Source organism: Pristis pectinata, chromosome 3, assembly GCF_009764475.1.
Source record: "Pristis pectinata isolate sPriPec2 chromosome 3, sPriPec2.1.pri, whole genome shotgun sequence".
NCBI classification, from domain to species: Eukaryota; Metazoa; Chordata; class Chondrichthyes; order Rhinopristiformes; family Pristidae; genus Pristis; species Pristis pectinata.
In genome coordinates this window covers 15,687,974-15,705,292 of record NC_067407.1, presented here as the reverse complement: position 1 = coordinate 15,705,292, position 17,319 = coordinate 15,687,974, and the positions used below count along the sequence as shown (strand labels likewise).

At 46.8% G+C, this 17,319-nt stretch overlaps 1 protein-coding gene across 1 annotated transcript in view; it reads right to left on the bottom strand.

Annotated features, from left to right (window-relative positions):
* The window catches only part of LOC127568413 (very-long-chain enoyl-CoA reductase-like), a 69,507-nt gene continuing 52,188 nt past the window's right edge, over positions 1 to 17,319 (bottom strand). The window contains exons 6-13 of the mRNA XM_052012111.1: positions 11,702 to 11,817; positions 10,653 to 10,758; positions 8,493 to 8,565; positions 8,352 to 8,395; positions 4,871 to 4,928; positions 1,034 to 1,122; positions 242 to 287; positions 1 to 128 (exon numbers count right to left, since the gene is read on the bottom strand). Of these exons, the coding sequence (XP_051868071.1) occupies positions 1 to 128; positions 242 to 287; positions 1,034 to 1,122; positions 4,871 to 4,928; positions 8,352 to 8,395; positions 8,493 to 8,565; positions 10,653 to 10,758; positions 11,702 to 11,817 (660 nt within the window). The remainder of the gene's footprint in view (positions 129 to 241; positions 288 to 1,033; positions 1,123 to 4,870; positions 4,929 to 8,351; positions 8,396 to 8,492; positions 8,566 to 10,652; positions 10,759 to 11,701; positions 11,818 to 17,319) is intronic.

The window sequence follows — 17,319 nt, the reverse complement described above, 5'->3', positions numbered from 1 at the left end:
TTATAGCAAGAAAGGAATTATTGGCATGCGCATGGTGGGATAATCCTTAAACTCCTTCAGATACATGTGATGCTTCCCTTTAGCCCAGACAGTCATCTGAAAGAAACCTATTAGGGTGAACAGTCCAACTGAAAGACAACGGAAAGAAAGTGTTAAATGAGAATTAGGTTGATGCTCTTGGAGACTTTGTTATTACATTTACATTGACTATTTTTTATCAGGAATGCAAAACCCACCCTACCTGGAAGACACTGTGTCATTATAGTGAAACCAATCCAAGATCCTACCTAGAGAAGGCGAACAGATTGAGATGATGACAGACTGATTTGGAAACACTGGCCATCTGAGTAACTACAGCACAGTAGTTACTTTTAACTGCAACACAGCAGGTTACACATTCACATATGTAAGTTACGCTAGAGATAATGATATAATGAAAGGCAAATTACTAACCCACTCACTGATACTTTAGTAAGCATTAAAGACTACATTTACAATAAAGAAGAAATAATATCTGTAATAAAGGACTCAGGATTATGACATAAAAAAATATTAAATAACAGTATTTTCCCCCTTCACTGGATACAAAGTGGATGCAAACTCTCACACTGTGACCCTGTCCAACTCAGTTCTCAGCTCCTGTCAGATGGAGGCACCAGGTTCATGTGGTGTTCTAGGAATTGAGCTTCTAACACCTGAGAGGGTCTCTTGCCTATCACTTGTATTTCTTTAAATGTAGGATCTGAGCTTTAAGTGCTAAAACTATGATCACTTTGAGCTCTGGCAGTGAGATCTTGATACTGCCAGCCCTTGATATGGATAGTACCCGGCAATAAGGTTCAGCACTGAATGGGGGAGGTATGTTTTACATCCAGCATGTTAACACAAACCTTATCACCATCCCTGCAATAGTACTTCTCATACTCTGATTGAAACACATCAATGAAGGCAATTTGCACTACTGATTACAAGTGGCATCTCTGCTGGGTTCAAATCGTAACAAATGTGTGAGAGCTCCTGGCACAGAACGTACCTCATAAGTGTAATTGGGACAGGAGACAAAGAAGAAGAGCCAGGTAAAAGGGTTCTTCGTCGGGTGAGGAATCCTGCGCATCTTGGATCCTGGGGAGGAGATGGGTGCACATAGATCATGAGTACTTCCAAACAACAGCAGACTGCCCGATCACCCTGAGACTCCAGAAAGGTTTCCTGTGTGATGTATTTCCCAATTTCACGCTAAGATTAAGACTTTCCTGTTGGTTTAAGTAACATTTTTTTGAAATCCCTTGAAGTATTAATTGCAGCAAACTAGTCTCATTGAGCACTAGAGCCTAAGCAGCAGAGCAAGCAGTGGGAGCGAGGGGCTCACAACCCCCAATAAATTGTGGGGAGAATAACATGGGATTAGTGTAGGATTAGTGTAAATGGGTGTTTGATGATCAGTGCAGACTCGGCAGGCCAAAGTTCTGTTCTGTGTCACTCTATGACTCTAAATTAATGGATGAGAGCAAGTTACTGTTAGCTCACATGTAAGGGTAAAGAAACCAGCTTTATTTTTGCAAGTGTTCCATTCTAGCAAGCTTAATCTTACAATCTGATGCAGGGTTTCGACCTGAAACGTCGACAATTTCTTTCCTGCCACAGATGCTGCTCCACCAGCTGAGTTCCTCCAGCACATTGTTTGTTGCTTAATCTTACAATGTTCCATAAAAAGTATAGGTTAGTTTTCTGAGTAGAGTTCACAGTGGGAAATGGTTACGTGCCATTTGTTTGCTTATAATGGAAGATGTACAGAGGTATCTTTCTTGCGGCAATCCTGCACCTCATCTCCGATAAGTTACCACTGGTGAGAGCTAATTTACAGATCAAGTCAGAGGCTGTTCAACTTGCAGTCCAGAATCAAGATCAGCCCAAATTCACTTATCAGGCTGCAGTAAGTAGAGATTGCTTGCAGATGCACATGGTCAGGGGCTGAGCTCCAAATCATTGTCAACTCACTCACTGAAAGTGTGAGAGGAGGGGCCCTCCAACAAACATCTGCAGAACAAAGGTCCTCTACCGCAAACTGCCCACCACAGCTCTCTGACAATAAATGTCCACGAAAGGACCCTGAAAAATATGGGCCACTTCCAATATCTCAGGAGCCACATCAGAGCAACGGCAGGTATCAATCAAGAAATTCACCATTACCCGCAGTGTGCCAGCACAGTCTTCGGCCAAAAGACAGTTTGAAGATCAAATGATCCCTGTCTTTCTGTGTCCTTCTGAGACATGGACAAACTAGAACAGGCACCTCAAATCACTGGAAAAATATGGCCAACGTTACCTCTGCTAAGTCCTCCAAATCCACTGGTAGAATAAACAAATCCAGTATTGGCATCCTCCCCTGGGCCAACATTCCCCAGCACTGAGGCTCCAATTACACTCGGTCAGTTCTGTTGGGTAGATCATTTCATTTGCACACCTCACACCAGACTCCTGAAACAGACACTCTATCCTGAACTCCACTACAGGGAAACATTACCAGGCAGACAGAGGAAAAGATTCACGGATGTTCTCAAGCTCTCCTTAAAAAGGTGTAAATCCCAACAACCCCTAGGAATCTCTATCCCAGGACTGTGTACAACTCTAGTCACTCAGCTACAGGAAGGATGTCACTAAGCTGGAAAGGGTGCACAAAAGATTCACGAGGATGTTACCAGGACCGGACAGGGCGAAATTGGATGGGCTACGACTTTTCTCCCTGGAGCATAGGAGGCTGAGGGGTAACCTTATAGAGGTTTATGAAATCATGAAGGGGATAGATAAGGATTTTTTTCCCCAGTGTAGAAGAATCCAAAGCTAGAGGGAATGGGTTTGAAGTGAGAGGGGAAAGATTTAAAAGGGACCTGAGGGGCAACTTCTTCACACAGAGGGTGCTGGGTATATGGAACGAGCTACCAGAGGAAGTGGTAGGGGCGGGTACAATTACGATATTTAAAAGACACTTGGGCAGGTACGTGGATAGGAAAGGTCCAGAGGGATATGGGCCAAATACGGGCAAATGGGACCAGCTCAGTTAGGGAACTTGTCCGCATGGACAAGTTGGGCCAAAGGGCCTGTTTTCCATGCTGTGTAACTCTATGACTGCTCAAACTGGAGAGGAAGCATTTGGAATGGCATTGGGAACCTGAAGCCTGTTCACCAGGAGCATGCAGAAGCCCAGTTTAAACCCACCACCCACAGTACCCACCCACCCACCTTTGTCAGCACCTCCTGCCCACTCATGGCAGAGTCGGCGTGTCCCACATTGGCCTCATCAGTCACCTCAATATCCACAGAACTGGAATGGAAGCCAGTCACCCTCAATCCCTAAGAAGAAGGGAAGACACAAGAAAATGGAGGAGCAGAAATCCCACTGCCTGCCATGTTTTGGTGGTAGCTGAGTCAGGAGGATTTGGATTCAGCTCTTGCTCTAGTGTGTGAACCCAGAACCCAGGCTGATATTTCTGTTCTGCCCAGTGGGACGAGAGAATGAACCACATCCTCATCTGCCTTCTCGGATAGACAGAAAGATTCTCAGACACCAAAACAGTTCTGTTAAATGTGCTGGCCACCACCACATTAGATAAGATATTTATTTATTAGTCACACTTGCATCAAAACACACAGAGAAATGCATCTTTTTGCATTACTGAGAATGTGCTAGGGGCAGCCCGCAAGCGTCGCCAATCTTCCAGCGCTAACACAGCAGGCTCACAGCTCCTAACCCCTGTACATCTTTTTTTGGAATGTGGGAGGAAACCGGAGCACCCGGAGACACAGAGAGAACGTACAAACTCCTTACAGACAGCGGTGGAATTGAACCCTATTGCTGTAATGGCGTTACACTAACCATTATACTACACAAAAGCACAATCTCTTTTTCCCATCCATGTCTGCAAGACCTTACTGAGTGCACTTTGTTGATTAATATAGTAAATTAGCTGGGAAGCAGATCATTCTGAGGCTGTGATGGGTGATACATACAAGGGAGTTAATTTCATTTAATTGCTGAACATCTCTTCTGCCTCCTCTGTTCCAACTGAATGGTGAATGTACAAAATGATTCCCAATAGGAATATGGGAATGCCAATAGTAGGTACATGTAGGATGAGGTGGGGCCAGATTCAAACCAGATTCAAAAAGTGAGCCTAGAAATTGGATTAAAATAAAACATCTGCATCATTTTATTTTATGCCTAATACTCCCACAAGAAGCATTTTTCTTACATTTTGAAGTGTTTGCCCTGTTTCAAGAAGTCCAGCCCATCACTGATCTCACACTGGTGTCCATTCCCCATTGTATTTCCCGCACATGATGACTTCAGTAATGTGCACAGCGCACTTTTTGATGGAAATTGGATTGAAAGGTTGCAACTTGTACCCTTTATGTTTCAGTTGCCGTAAAAGAAGGAAAGAAGGTACAAGTCACACGGCAGGTTGGAAGTCGTTCTTGCAAATGATGTCCCAGCAGGGACAGTTTAATTCTCCTTTCACTCACACACACACACACACACACACACACACACACACACACACACACACACACACACACACACACACACACACACACACACACACACACACACACACAGACACACACACACCAGTCTACCAAGTTCTAGCAGTTCTAAGGGGGATAAAATCACGAAAGTGATTCCTTAAAATGGGGTTGCCCTGATTTTACAGATTTTTTAGTGACTCCTGATTTGGTGCTGAGGCAAAATCAAAAATGGGTAAAATCCAATTTCAAGGCTGAATTTTTTTTAACTTGAGCTCCTTACATGGAATCACATGGACAGAAGTAGGTGACAAATGGAAAGGCCACAGACAGTGTGGCAGGTGCTTACCCTCTGAACGCAGGTTTCTCAGGGCGATGTGGATCGAGAAATTCCCAACTTCACACACCTACAATGATGCATAAAACACAACGATATGGTAATAGACAGCTCATCGTCTGCAGCGCACTGTTCTCACCTTTCCTTACAACATACTAGGTGGCCATTTGGCCCACTGAGTCTATACTGGCTCTGAGAGCAATCCCATCAATCACAAGCCCCTTTATCTTACTTCTCACCTACTCTCTCTCACTTGTCCATCAACTTGATCCTGACCCTCTCACCAATCAACCTACCAACTCATGTGCCTTTGGGGTGCAGGAGGAGACCAGAGCACCCAGGGGAAACCCACACGGTCACAGGGAGAATATGCAATTCCACATAGACAGCGTCTGAGGTCAGAATCAAATTCAGATTACTGGAACTATGAGGCAGCAGTTCTATTTCCTGTGCCACTGTGCCGCTTCCATTATCAAGTGCAGGACATGGCCAGCTCAAGGAACAAGCCCACCTTTTAGAAGGGCAGACTGGAGGAACACATCTTCATGGGACAAGTTTTGTCGACAAGTACAGGCTAATCTGGTGTCTCAGCAGCAAGCCCTGTGTGAGAAGTAACATCTCATTGCCCTCTGGAACGAACATACTCTGGCCAAGGAGGACTTCTGCACTGACCTCAAGAAACTCCAGGCCTGTGTCCCAGAGGGAGACAAACTGATTCTCCTGGACAGTTGTAGTGCCAGGGATAGAAAGGATGCAATCCTCTGGGGAGGTATGATAAGCATGGAGGGAGTAGAGAAAGCTAACCCCAACATGTCCTCGGCTGATGAAATGTTTGCAACACCATCTGGTCATCACCAGCGCCACACAAGAACTCATGACGACACCACTGGTCCAGGCGTTGCCCTTGGTAGATTACGTCATCACCTGAGTGAAAGACCACAAGGATTTCACAGGTGCTGATGACTGTCGGACTGACCACTGCCTTATCTGCTCTGCTCTCTCCATCATCTTGCCCCGAAACAGCACCAGCAACAGCAACACTACCACAAAGAAGACAATGTCAAAGCTACCAAGGCCCTCCCAAAGAAATCTCTTCTCAGATTTCACCTCAGAGACAACCTGACAACTCCCAACTAACAAGAGTAACAGAGTGTCCACAGCACCTGCACTGCCATAAGTCCACCTTAACGTGAAGAGGCTCTTGGCTTCTCCACCAGAAAGAACAAGGACTGGTTTCATAAAAATGGCCAGGAAATCCAGAACGCAAGGTGTTTTTGGACTGGAAGCTCCACCGTGCTTCAAGGGAGAAGAAACAGCTATATAGACACTAGAGGTCCCACAGAAACCCATGGCCCAAAGAACAAGTGGTGGTTGGAAAGGGTGCACGAGGTCCAGAAACTCACTGAAAATCACAACACGCACAAATTTTACAACACTGTCAAGACAACGCTGGACAACGCTGGAATTCAGAAGAGTGAGAGGGGATCTTATAGAAACATACAACATCACGAAAGGGATAGATAAGATAGAGGCAGGAAGGTTGTTTCCACTGGTAGGTGAGATTAGAACTAGGGGACATGGCCTCAAGATTTGGGGAAATAGATTTAGGACGGAGATGAGGAGAAACTGCTTTTCCCAGAGACTAGTGAATCTGTGGAATTCTCTGCCCAGGGAAGCAGTAGAGGCTACCTCATTACATATATTTAAGACACAGTTAGATAGATGTTTGCTTTAGTAGAGGAATTAAGGGTTATAGGGAAAAAGCAGGTTGGTGGATCTGAGTCCATGGCCAGAACATCCTTGATCTTATTGAATGGCAGAGCAGGCTTGTTGGGCCAGATGACCTCCTCCTGCTCCTATTTCTTATGTTCTTATGTTCTTAAGACCACCTCCAGCCCCAGCCACTGACAGCCAAGAATGGAGGAGAGATTATCAAGAACACAGATGCAGTCAATGACTCTGTGTTTGATACATGTGTCCTTGGCTCCATCCTACAGAAAATATCCAGTCCAGCCTCACTGCCACCCAAGACCAACAAGAAACCAAGTGTCCATTCACCAGCTGAAAAATAACAGGGCCTTGGGACCAGATGGTGTCCTTGCTGAAATTCTAAAACATGACAGAGAGAAACTTCAGTTACAAATTCACAACCAGATTGTCCTCATCTGGAAAGAGGAGGACATGTCGGGGGACCCCAGAGGTGTTATAGCATAGAAGAGAGACAGTGGAATATTCTTCTCAAAATTTGTTGTCCTCAGAAATTCATCTCCAGTTTATGTCTGCTACATGATGACATGTAAACCATGATTTTAATCAATGGGTCCACAGTGTCCCAATCTCAGTGCAGACTGGTGTTCAGCAAGAGTGCATCATTGCCCCAATACTTCCCTCTATCCTTCTTGCCACAATATTGCATGTCACCTTTAACCGTCTCCCAGCTGGATTGGAGCTAATCTACAAGACAAGAACAAACTGTTCAGCCTTTGCTGCTTCCACCCCAAGGTTACTCCAACTTCAGTCATTGAGGTGCTGTATGTAGACCACATTTGTGTATGCGCATATTTAGACACCAAATCCTAAATTGTCATTGACTCATTCATTGAAGTATATCAGATGGTGAACTTTACACAATACATCTACAGCTTGCCTTCACTGTACAACACCATATGCTCGACAATAAAGAATGAGAGATAATGCAGTCTCTCTGTAGCTTCAGCAAAGACGGGCATTAATGACAAAGTTTCCCACTGGTTCCAGTATGCCAGTACATCCTTTGGCTGTCTGGGGGAAAGAGTGAAGGTTAAGACCTCAAACCCAGCACAAAGCTCTTGGTCCAACAGGCAACAGTGCTCATACACTCTTCTGAGATGTGCACTTCCAACAGCAAGTACCTCAAAGTACTGGAGAGATCCCAACCATTCTGTCCCCACAAAATCCTCCAAATGCACTGGAAGGATAAGTGAATTCGACACTAGCATCCTCTCCCAGGCAAACATCCCCAGCACTGAGGCCCTAATTACTCTGGGACCAATAAGTAGGACACATCATTTACATGCCCAACTGAGCACTGTCACAAGCAAGGGATTAGCAGGTGTGCAGAGGAACCAGTTCAAGAATGATCTCAAACTCTCCTTGAAAATTAAGTCACATCATCCCTGACTTCTGTGAATCCCTGGTCCATGACTGCTTAAAATGGAGAGGTCATGTGGGTTCCACAGTGGCCTCATCAGCCGCCTCAGAACTGTAGGGAAGAAAGTCATCCTTGATCCCAAGGAACTGAGTAAGAGAAGCTGCACAGGAGTGAGTTTAATCTATTTTGTTATCATCACCTTACATCTGGTTGGTGTAATTATTGATTACCTTTATGACAGCATAAAGTAAATTCTAACCACTAAAGATGTCTTTATCCTACAGACTGATAACTTCATGCCTCGAATTTGAATGGAAGTGGAGGCAGTGCAAACATTAGGTGTTACTGGATAGCGTGACCTACCAGAAAAGTGCCCAGAGCCAGATTGACTTGTTGGTCACCATATACTGTAAAAAACAATAAAGCAAATTAGGACCAAGTGCAGCTTAAAATGGACTATTGACAGCTGTTGGGATGTGGAGTGCACAATATATTGTTACTTACAGGGAGGTGTATAGAGGGGGTGGTTGATGAAATAAGCCAGCCACGCAGTGAAACCCCAATAATAGAAACAGTTCTGTGGAGGCAAAGGATGACATTCAGACAGCAGGTAGCACCACTACCACTCAATGCACTCGACTCCAAGTGTGGTCTAACCAGAGCTCTATAGAGCTGCAACATTACTTTGCGGCTCTTGAACTCAATACCCTGACTAATGAAGGCCAACGCACCATACGCCTTCTTAACAACCCCATCGACCTGCGCGGCAACCTTGAGGGATCTGTAGACATGGATGGACCTCTTTAGCTTTCATGGGTGTGGTTCGCCATCATGTACACAGGAGTTGTTAAAAATCTTTTGCCTGCTAGAAATAATCATCCAAAGCTGTCTCTCAGGGCTGTCCTCACATGATATACAATGGGTCTAGGTCATTCACCCCACAAGCCCAATTAGATCCTAACGGATCCATGCTTCAACTCTATCTCCTGCCTTGTATCCATAACTCTTCACACCTTTGCCTAACTAAAGCCTACCAATCTTAGTTCCAATTGACCCACAGGCCCCAGCAACTCTAGGGGAGTGGTTTCCAGATTTCCTCTCTCAGAGTTCCTAAATGCTCCATCTGTAAGGCTACATTCCTCATTGTGAATAAGACTATTGAACGGTTCCTTTATATGATGAGATGGACTCTTGGCCTAACAATCTACCTTGTTATGACCTTGCACCTTATTGTCTACCTGCGCTGCACTTTCTCTGTAGCTGTGACACTTTACTCTATATTCTGTTATTGTTTTTACCCTGTACTACCTCAATGCACTGTGTAATGAATTGATCTGTACGAACGGTATGCAAGACAAGTTTTTCACTGTACCTCGGTACAAGTGACAATAATAAATCAATACCAACCCCTCCAAAGATGGTAGTTTCTCTCTATTTGTCTGACCAATTCCTCTGATCATCTTACATAGAACACAGAAGAGCACAGCACGGGATTAGGGTCTTCAACCCACAATGTCTGGGCCAAACATGATGCCAAATTAAACTAAATCTCTTCTGCCTGCACATGATCCCCATCCCTCCTTCCCCCGTATGTTCATGTGTCCATCTAAAAGCCTCTTAAATCCCAGTATTGTATCTGCTTCCACCACTCCCCCCAGCAGCCCATTCCGGGCACCTACCACTCTCTGTGTAAAAAACTGGCCCTGCATATCTCCTTTAAACTTTCCCCTTAAATGAATATCCTCGAGTACTTGACATTTCTATCCTGAGAAAAAGATTCTAACTGTCTACCCTATCTATGCCTCTCATAATTTTATAAACTTCTAGAAGATCTCCCCTCAGTCTCTGTTTGTCCAACCTCTCCTTATAGCTCATATCTTCTAATCCAAGCAGCGTCCTGGTAAACCCTATCTACACCCTTTCCAAAGCCTCCACAACCTTCCTGTAATGGAGCCAACCAGAACTGCACACAATACCCTAAGTGTGGCCTAACCAAAGTTTTCTATAGCTGCAACATGACTTCCTTACTCTTGTACTCAATGCTCCAACCAATGAAGGCAAGCATGCCATACACATTCTTTATCACTCTATCTGAATGGTTTATGTGGTGTACAGAAGATTGCCTTTGGCCACCGGAGTATCGGTGGCTGATTGGACTCACCTCCTGTACCTTCAATTGTAATGAGATCAAAAGAAGTGACATGTGCAAAGTGAGTAAAGCCACAGGCAGAGACTCTCACCTTCCTTTAACCCTAGGGAGGATTCTCTCCCTGTATCAAAGGTGTGCATAACCATCGACTTACAGTGGACTCTCTCAGAATGATTGCCATGGCAGCATTTTCTCTCCAGATCCCTGAAAGTCTCTCACTGTTTAAACAGGATATGGTGCTAATCTCATGCAGAGAGGGATTAGTGGGCAGCCCCTGCAGTTCCCAACACTGGCTCCCTCTACGTAAAGCTTAATGATATATTTTCAGCTGGCTGTCCTCTAAACACGAATAAACCAAATTAATTGTAAGCAACACTCTGTCACTTCGATGGCGTTGCTTCAGTGATCTGCGCCAACCACATAAAATACTTCCAAATCCATCCGTTCACAGGGTAACACTTGGAGTCAGGTTGGAAAGAGAGTTTATTACAGATCAACAGCTTGGGAGTGCTTACCTTAATGGTGTTGCGAAGAGGCATTGTGCCGTGAGAAAACCGATGCACAAACAGTGTTTCGATCAGTCTTTTGACGTAGTGGAAAGAATGGCAAAAACCAGCCAAGCTGGAAGAGACAAGGAAGAGTGCAATATGGGCACAGGCAGGGAAATCCTACGGCAATGCTGATGTTCACGCCCTCCACCTGGTGGAGAGCTGAAGAGCCCGGTTAGTAAAGCTCTGAACTACCGCCAGTTCTGATGATAGGTCAACAACCTGAACCAGTGGGGAAGGAGCAGGAGACTGGGTGGTGTGGGGGTTGGGGGGGGGGGGCACGGGGTTGGGGAGGACTGGGTAAAGGAGGGCCAGTTGGGTGGGAGAGGGTGCGGGATGGTTATAAGTTCCCAAACCCAAAGGCAACATCCAGTCACTTCAGTGGCGGGGGAGAGAGTGTCAGGAAACTAACCTGCCGTCTGAAGCAGGGCGGCTGCTGAAACATTACAGTGAGGCTTCATCTGGCTGCTGAGTTCAGAGGACTGAGAGAGCCGACGGGTGGGGGGGGGGCAGTGGGGTGGGGACGGGCTGGGGAAGGGGAGGAGGAAAGAGCCAAATGGCCTTACAGTGCAGTTTCTGGAAGAGCGGCGATGCTCCCCCTCCCAGATTTCCTGCCTCTCCCATCTCCCCTCACTCAGCATAGATGCCACCTCACCACAGAGTTATGACCTTCTCCCTCAGCCTTCCCCACAGGGTTCAGGTCCAATGCCCTACAGGGTCAGACCTGCTCCGGGCAACCTGAAGGCCACCCGATGCTGGATCCCCTCCCCAGCACCATCAGTAACCCAGACCCACCAAGGGCACCTGGATGAACCCATCTCCTGAAGGAGAGCCAAACCTGTCAGGCAGAGTTGTTTCAGGGGCTCAGCCAGACCCAGAGAAAGCTGGAACACTGGGTTTCCTCACCTCCCTTCAGAACTCCCAAGATCAGGGTTACTAACTCTTCCTCCCTCTCCATACCTGTCATAGACTGTGATGTAGAAACGCTGTGAGCACCAGACACCCTGTGTACTTACTGCACCACGGTATGAGGGCTGGTGGTAAATTCATACTCTTCCTCGTAGATAAAAGGCAGGCGAGAATAGAACAGCAGGTAGATAAAGAGCGGACCTGCGTACTCTGTCAGGAACACCTGCAGTCAAAGCACAAATGGGATTCATTGATGTGCAAACAGGCATGGTTGTGTAGCGGTTAGTGTAAGGCTATTACAGCGCCAGTGACCTGGGTTCAATACCGGCCACTGTCTGTAAGGAGTTTGTACGTTCCCCCCGTGTCTGCATGGGTTTCCTCTGGGTGATCCGGTTTCCTCCCACATTCCAGAGACATACGGGTTAGGAAATTGTGGGGATGCTATGTTGGCGCTGGAAGCGTAGCAACACTTGTGGGCTGCCCCCAGAACACTCTATGCAAAAGATGCATTTCACTGTGTGTTTCAATGTACATGTGACTAATAAATCTTATCTGAAGAGGGCAGCTGGACATGGCGACCAAAAGGAATGCGGATGATGTAAGGTAGAAATTTCTTGATCACGTGCCCTAAACCATAGTCACTGTTGTACCATGCAACCACCTCCCCATTCAGATGCTGAAGAACTAAGGGGAAGGAAGCCAGTGGCTCTACCTCGTTAGGAGTTTGAGGAGATATGGTATGTCACCAAAGACTCTTACAAATTTCTACAGATGTACGGTGGAGAGCATCCTGACTGGTATGGAGGCTCTAATGTGCAGGATCACAAGACGCTGCAGAGGGTTGTAGATTCAGCCAGCTCCATCACAGGCACAACCCTCCCCGCCATCGAGGACGCCTTCAAGAGGTAGTTCCTCAGGAAGGCGACATCCATCATCAAGGATCCTCACCATCCGGGACATGACTTCACGTTACTACCATCAGGGAGGAGGTACAGGAGCCTGAAGACCCACACTCAACGATTCAGGAACAGCTTCTTCCCCTCCGCCATCAGATTTCTGAATGGTCCATGAACCCATGAACATTACCTTGTTGTTCCTTTTTTTTGCACTATTTACTTATTTTGTAATTTATTGTAATTTTATGTCTTGCACTGCACTGCTGCCTCAAAACAACAAATTTCATGCCGAGACAGTAATAATAAGCCTGATTCTGCTTCTGATAAATGGGATAACCTCCCGTAGCGTTTGCCACCAACACAAGTCGAAGTCTCAGTTGCTTTCCCCCACCGTGTCCCCTGGCCTTGCACCCTGAGATGCGGATGCATAGATTGGGCCGGGGTCCCAGTTTCTTCTACTTGTCTGTCCTGCAACCTGTTGAAGTGGAGCATCGTAGCCGCACCCAGACCTCACCCACGGCCGACAGCTGGACGCTGGGTCCACTGACCATCAGATAGAAGTAAAGCAGGAATTCCCAGCAAGATGGTTCCCCCGGTCAGATAGTCCCAAGGCCAATGGGGATACCCTCCACCCTTCTGGGTAAGGTTTTGGAGATGACAGGCGTGGACATATTTAAGCACACCAAAGATGGATTGGAAGCCCCTGCCATGTCACGGACCTCTGGCCCCCTCCCCACCTCCTGCTCTCAACATCCTGGTGCTCAAGAGCATGGATTATTGATCGGATTCACACTGGAATCTCCAGGGTCATCCTTCTCCCTACTCTGATCACATCCTGTTCGTTCCCACTTTTCCCTGCTCCTACACCACCCCCTTCCCATTTCCTGCTCTCCTGGAGACTTTATTCTTCTCTCCCTTTTACTTTCCCTTTCCTCATTCCATCTTCCTTTCCAGCTATCACCTGTTACATCCCTGCTCCCCATCCTCCCTCCCTCCTCTCCTCCACCCCCACCTTCTCTCCCCGCCTCTTCCTTTCCACACCTTAACCCCCTCCCCTTTTCTCCTCTCCGTTCTTTCCACTTCCATTCCTTGCCCTTCCCTCATTCTTTTTCATCTTCCTTCCGTCGCAAACCCCCAACATTTCCTCACACTTCGTCTTCCATTCCTGCTGTTCTATTCCATCTGCCTCCACCTTTCCCCTGCTTGTACAGCTCTATGGAATATTGGGGAAGAACAGGAAACTATTCGAGTTCTTAATCTCCCCTAATCCTGATTTCCCTGAACAAAGCACCCCTCCTGAGAACCAACGTGCTACAACAGTCCAAGCCCTTCTAGGATTCCTTTCAGACAAATTGTTTGCATCCTGTTTCAAGTGGGCAACGCCAGTTTTTGGGAGAACTTTTTCGCTGGTTGCAATTGCAGTCCATAGCCAATAGGTGGTAGTGCAGTCCACACCATCGTTCTCTTCTCCCCGGTCAGTCCCTCAGGATCCAGGATGACTCGCTTCCACTGTTCTGTGGGTTCTGATGAAGCTGGTGTGGGATCTTCAGACTCTGCCATAGGTGGAGCAAGACGTATCTGACAGGATCAGCGATGTGTTGGTTACGAAGCCATGTGCCCCTTCTCCTGTTTACACCGGGCTTCTGTGTGCTCCCAGCAAATGGGCTCCAAGTTTCCAACACTATCCATTTGAGAGGTCATGGGCTACGAGCCAGGAGGGCTACTACATTAGGCTTTGACAATATCCCCTGTACTCCTGGTAATCTCTTCCCATGATGGAGTTTGAAGCAGAGTCTCTGTTTAGGGAACCTGGTGTTGGGCATGTGAATGACATGGCCTTCCCTTCAGAACTGGATGAGTGTAATTAGGATCTCAGTGCTGGGGATGTTAGACTGGGAGAGTTTGCTGACACGGGTTTGCTTTTCCTACCAGTGGATCGGGAGGATTTTGCAGAGACATCACCTCTCCAGTGCTTTGTGGTGGCTTCTGTTGATAATCCATGCCTAGTAATTGGCTTATTTTGGTCACATGTACCAAGGTACAGTGAAAAACTTTGTTTTGCATGCCATCCATACAGATTATTTCACAGCATCAGTACATCGAGGCAGTACAAGGGAAAAGCAATAACAGAATGCAGAATAAAATGTTACAGTTACAGAGAAAATGCAGTGCAGGTAGACACTATGGTGCAAGACCATGACGAGGTTGATTGTGTGGTCAAGAGTCCATTTTATCGTACAAGCGGTCCGTTCAAGAGTCTTATAACAGCGGGACAGAAGCTGCCCTTGAGCCTGGTGGGATGTGCTTTCAGGTTTTTGCACCTTCTGCCCGATGGGAGGGAGGACGGGAGAGAATGTCCGGGGTGGGAGGGGTCTTTGTTTATGTTGGCCGCTTTACCGAGGCAGCGAGAAGTGTACGAGAGGGCAGGGACCACTGCTGCCCATTAGTCCATGAGCTTTCCCCAGGTTTAAGGCCTTGATCTTCAAGCACTCTTTTCCTCACTTGGCCAAAGGTTGTGGCAGGGTCCTCCGGGGAATGGTGAATTTCACCATCAATGTCAGTCTTCACTGAGATGTGGCCCTCACGATATTGGAGGAGAGGTCCCCTGGCAAGTCCTCCACTTCCCAAACATAGGAGATGAGGCCGAGGATCTTTCTCCACCAAGTTTTAGATGCCATCCACACCCAAGGCCTTGTGGTTTCTCAGCCAACATATGGCAGTGAGGCTGGAGAAGGTAGTCTACTGTGGGATGGAGTCAAGGACAGGGTCTCAATTGAGGACTTCAAAATACTCCCTGACGGCCTCTGTCCTTGACAATCTCTCCTCTGTACTTGCCTCACATCAGTGTTTTATGTATGATTGAGAATTACCCGCTTCATAGCTATCATCGAGTTGCTAGACCTGCTCACTCTTTTCACCACCCTGTATTCTTTAATCACAGGATTTTTGTTATGGCTCGGACTTCAGTTGCCTCTTTATTTTTTTCCTTGGTCACTCTCGGTAAACCAACACTAGTGTTTTTTGGTAATGAATCTCTGCACAGGTTCTAGTTCTGGTGGACTTCAGCGCAGTGCGGGCATTGTGAACACACTGTGGCTCCTGCTGATTGGGATCAGGTTACCTGTGTGCTGTTGTCTGAAGAGCTTTCCTTGCAGGATTCTCAACATTAATTTTCTTGTGGTGGCACTTCTGTTGCTGCTATTGATTTGAAGATGGACTGAAGGAGATAATAGAACAGAATAGGCCAGCCCAGCGGTCATCAGCATCTGCCATGACATGGGCGATGTAGAGCTCCTTGTGAACTCTCACAGGGATGATGACAAAATCTAACAGGTGCTTGTGCCTGGCCTGGAGGTTGTACTGGAGTGCTTTCTAAATGGTGAGAGATCGAAAGGATTTAGTGTTCATGAGGAAAGACATTGTCAAGCTGGAGAGGGTGCAGAAGAGCCTTACGAGGGTGCTGCCTGGACTGGAGGGCCTGAGTTATAGGGAGAGGTTGGCCACGCTGGATCTTTATTCCTTGGAGCATAGGAGAATGAGGGGTGACCTCATAGAAGTCTATAAGATCATGAGGGGTATGGATAAGGTGGACGGTCATAGTCTTTTCCCCAGGGTTGGGGAGTCCACAACTAGAGGGCACAGATACAAGATAAGAGGAGAGAGATTTAGAAGAGCTTGGAGAGGTATAACTTCTTCACGCAGAGGGTAGTGAGTGCCTGGAATGAGCTGCCAGAGGAAGCGGTCGAGGCGGGTACAGTTGCAACAGTTAAGATGCATTTGGATAGGTACACGGAGGGGAGGGGCTCAAAGGGTTAGGGGCCGAGCATGGGCAACCGGGACTAGCAGGGAGGATGCTGTGATTGGCATGGACCAGTTGGGCTGAAGGGCCCGTTTTGGTGCTGTATTACCCTATGACTCTAAGAACCGAATATCCTTGTACACAACTCACTGCAGATTAATGTCCAGGTAGAGCAAACAACTAGGAAGCCAAATGGACGACATTGCAAGAGGAGTTGAGTAGAAGGGAAGAATCATCTTGCTGCAGATCATCCCGCTGAGACCTGGAATATTGAGCAATAGACAAGAAGTGCTGGAGGAACTCAGCAGGTCAGGCAGCATCCATGGAGGGAAATAAACAGTCGACGTTTCGGGCCGAGCCCCTTCATCAGGACTTTATCTCCCTCCCCAAGGAAGGATACTCTTGCAATTGAGGGTGTTCAGCAAAGGTTCACCAGACCACAGTGCAGGCCCTTCAGCCCACAATGTTGTGCAGATCAATATAAACCTACTTCATGATCAATTTAACCCTTCCCTCTTACACAGCCCATAATCCTCCATTTTTCTTACATCCATGTGCATATCTAGGAGTCTTTTAAATGTCTCTATTGTATCAGCCTCTACCACCAGTGTTCCAGGCACCCACCACTCTCTGTGCAAATAACCTACCTCTGACATCTCCCCTAAACTTTCCTCCACTCACCTTAAACGGATGTCCTCTGGTATTAGCCATTGCCACCCTGGGGAATAGGTGCTGGCTGTCCACTCGATCTATTCTCTTCATGATCTTATATGCCTCTATCGTCGTCTCTCTCGCTTCAAAGAGAAAAGCCCTAGCTTGCTCACCCTTTCCTCATAAGACATGCTCTCTAATCCAGGCAGCAAACTGGTAAATCTCCTCTGCACCTCTAAAGCTTCCACATCCTTCTTATAATGAGGTGACCAGAACAGAACAGTACTCTAAGTGTGGTCTAACCAGAGTTTTATAGAATTGCAATGTTATCTCACGGCTCTTGAACTCAATCACCCGACTAATGAAGGATAGCACACCA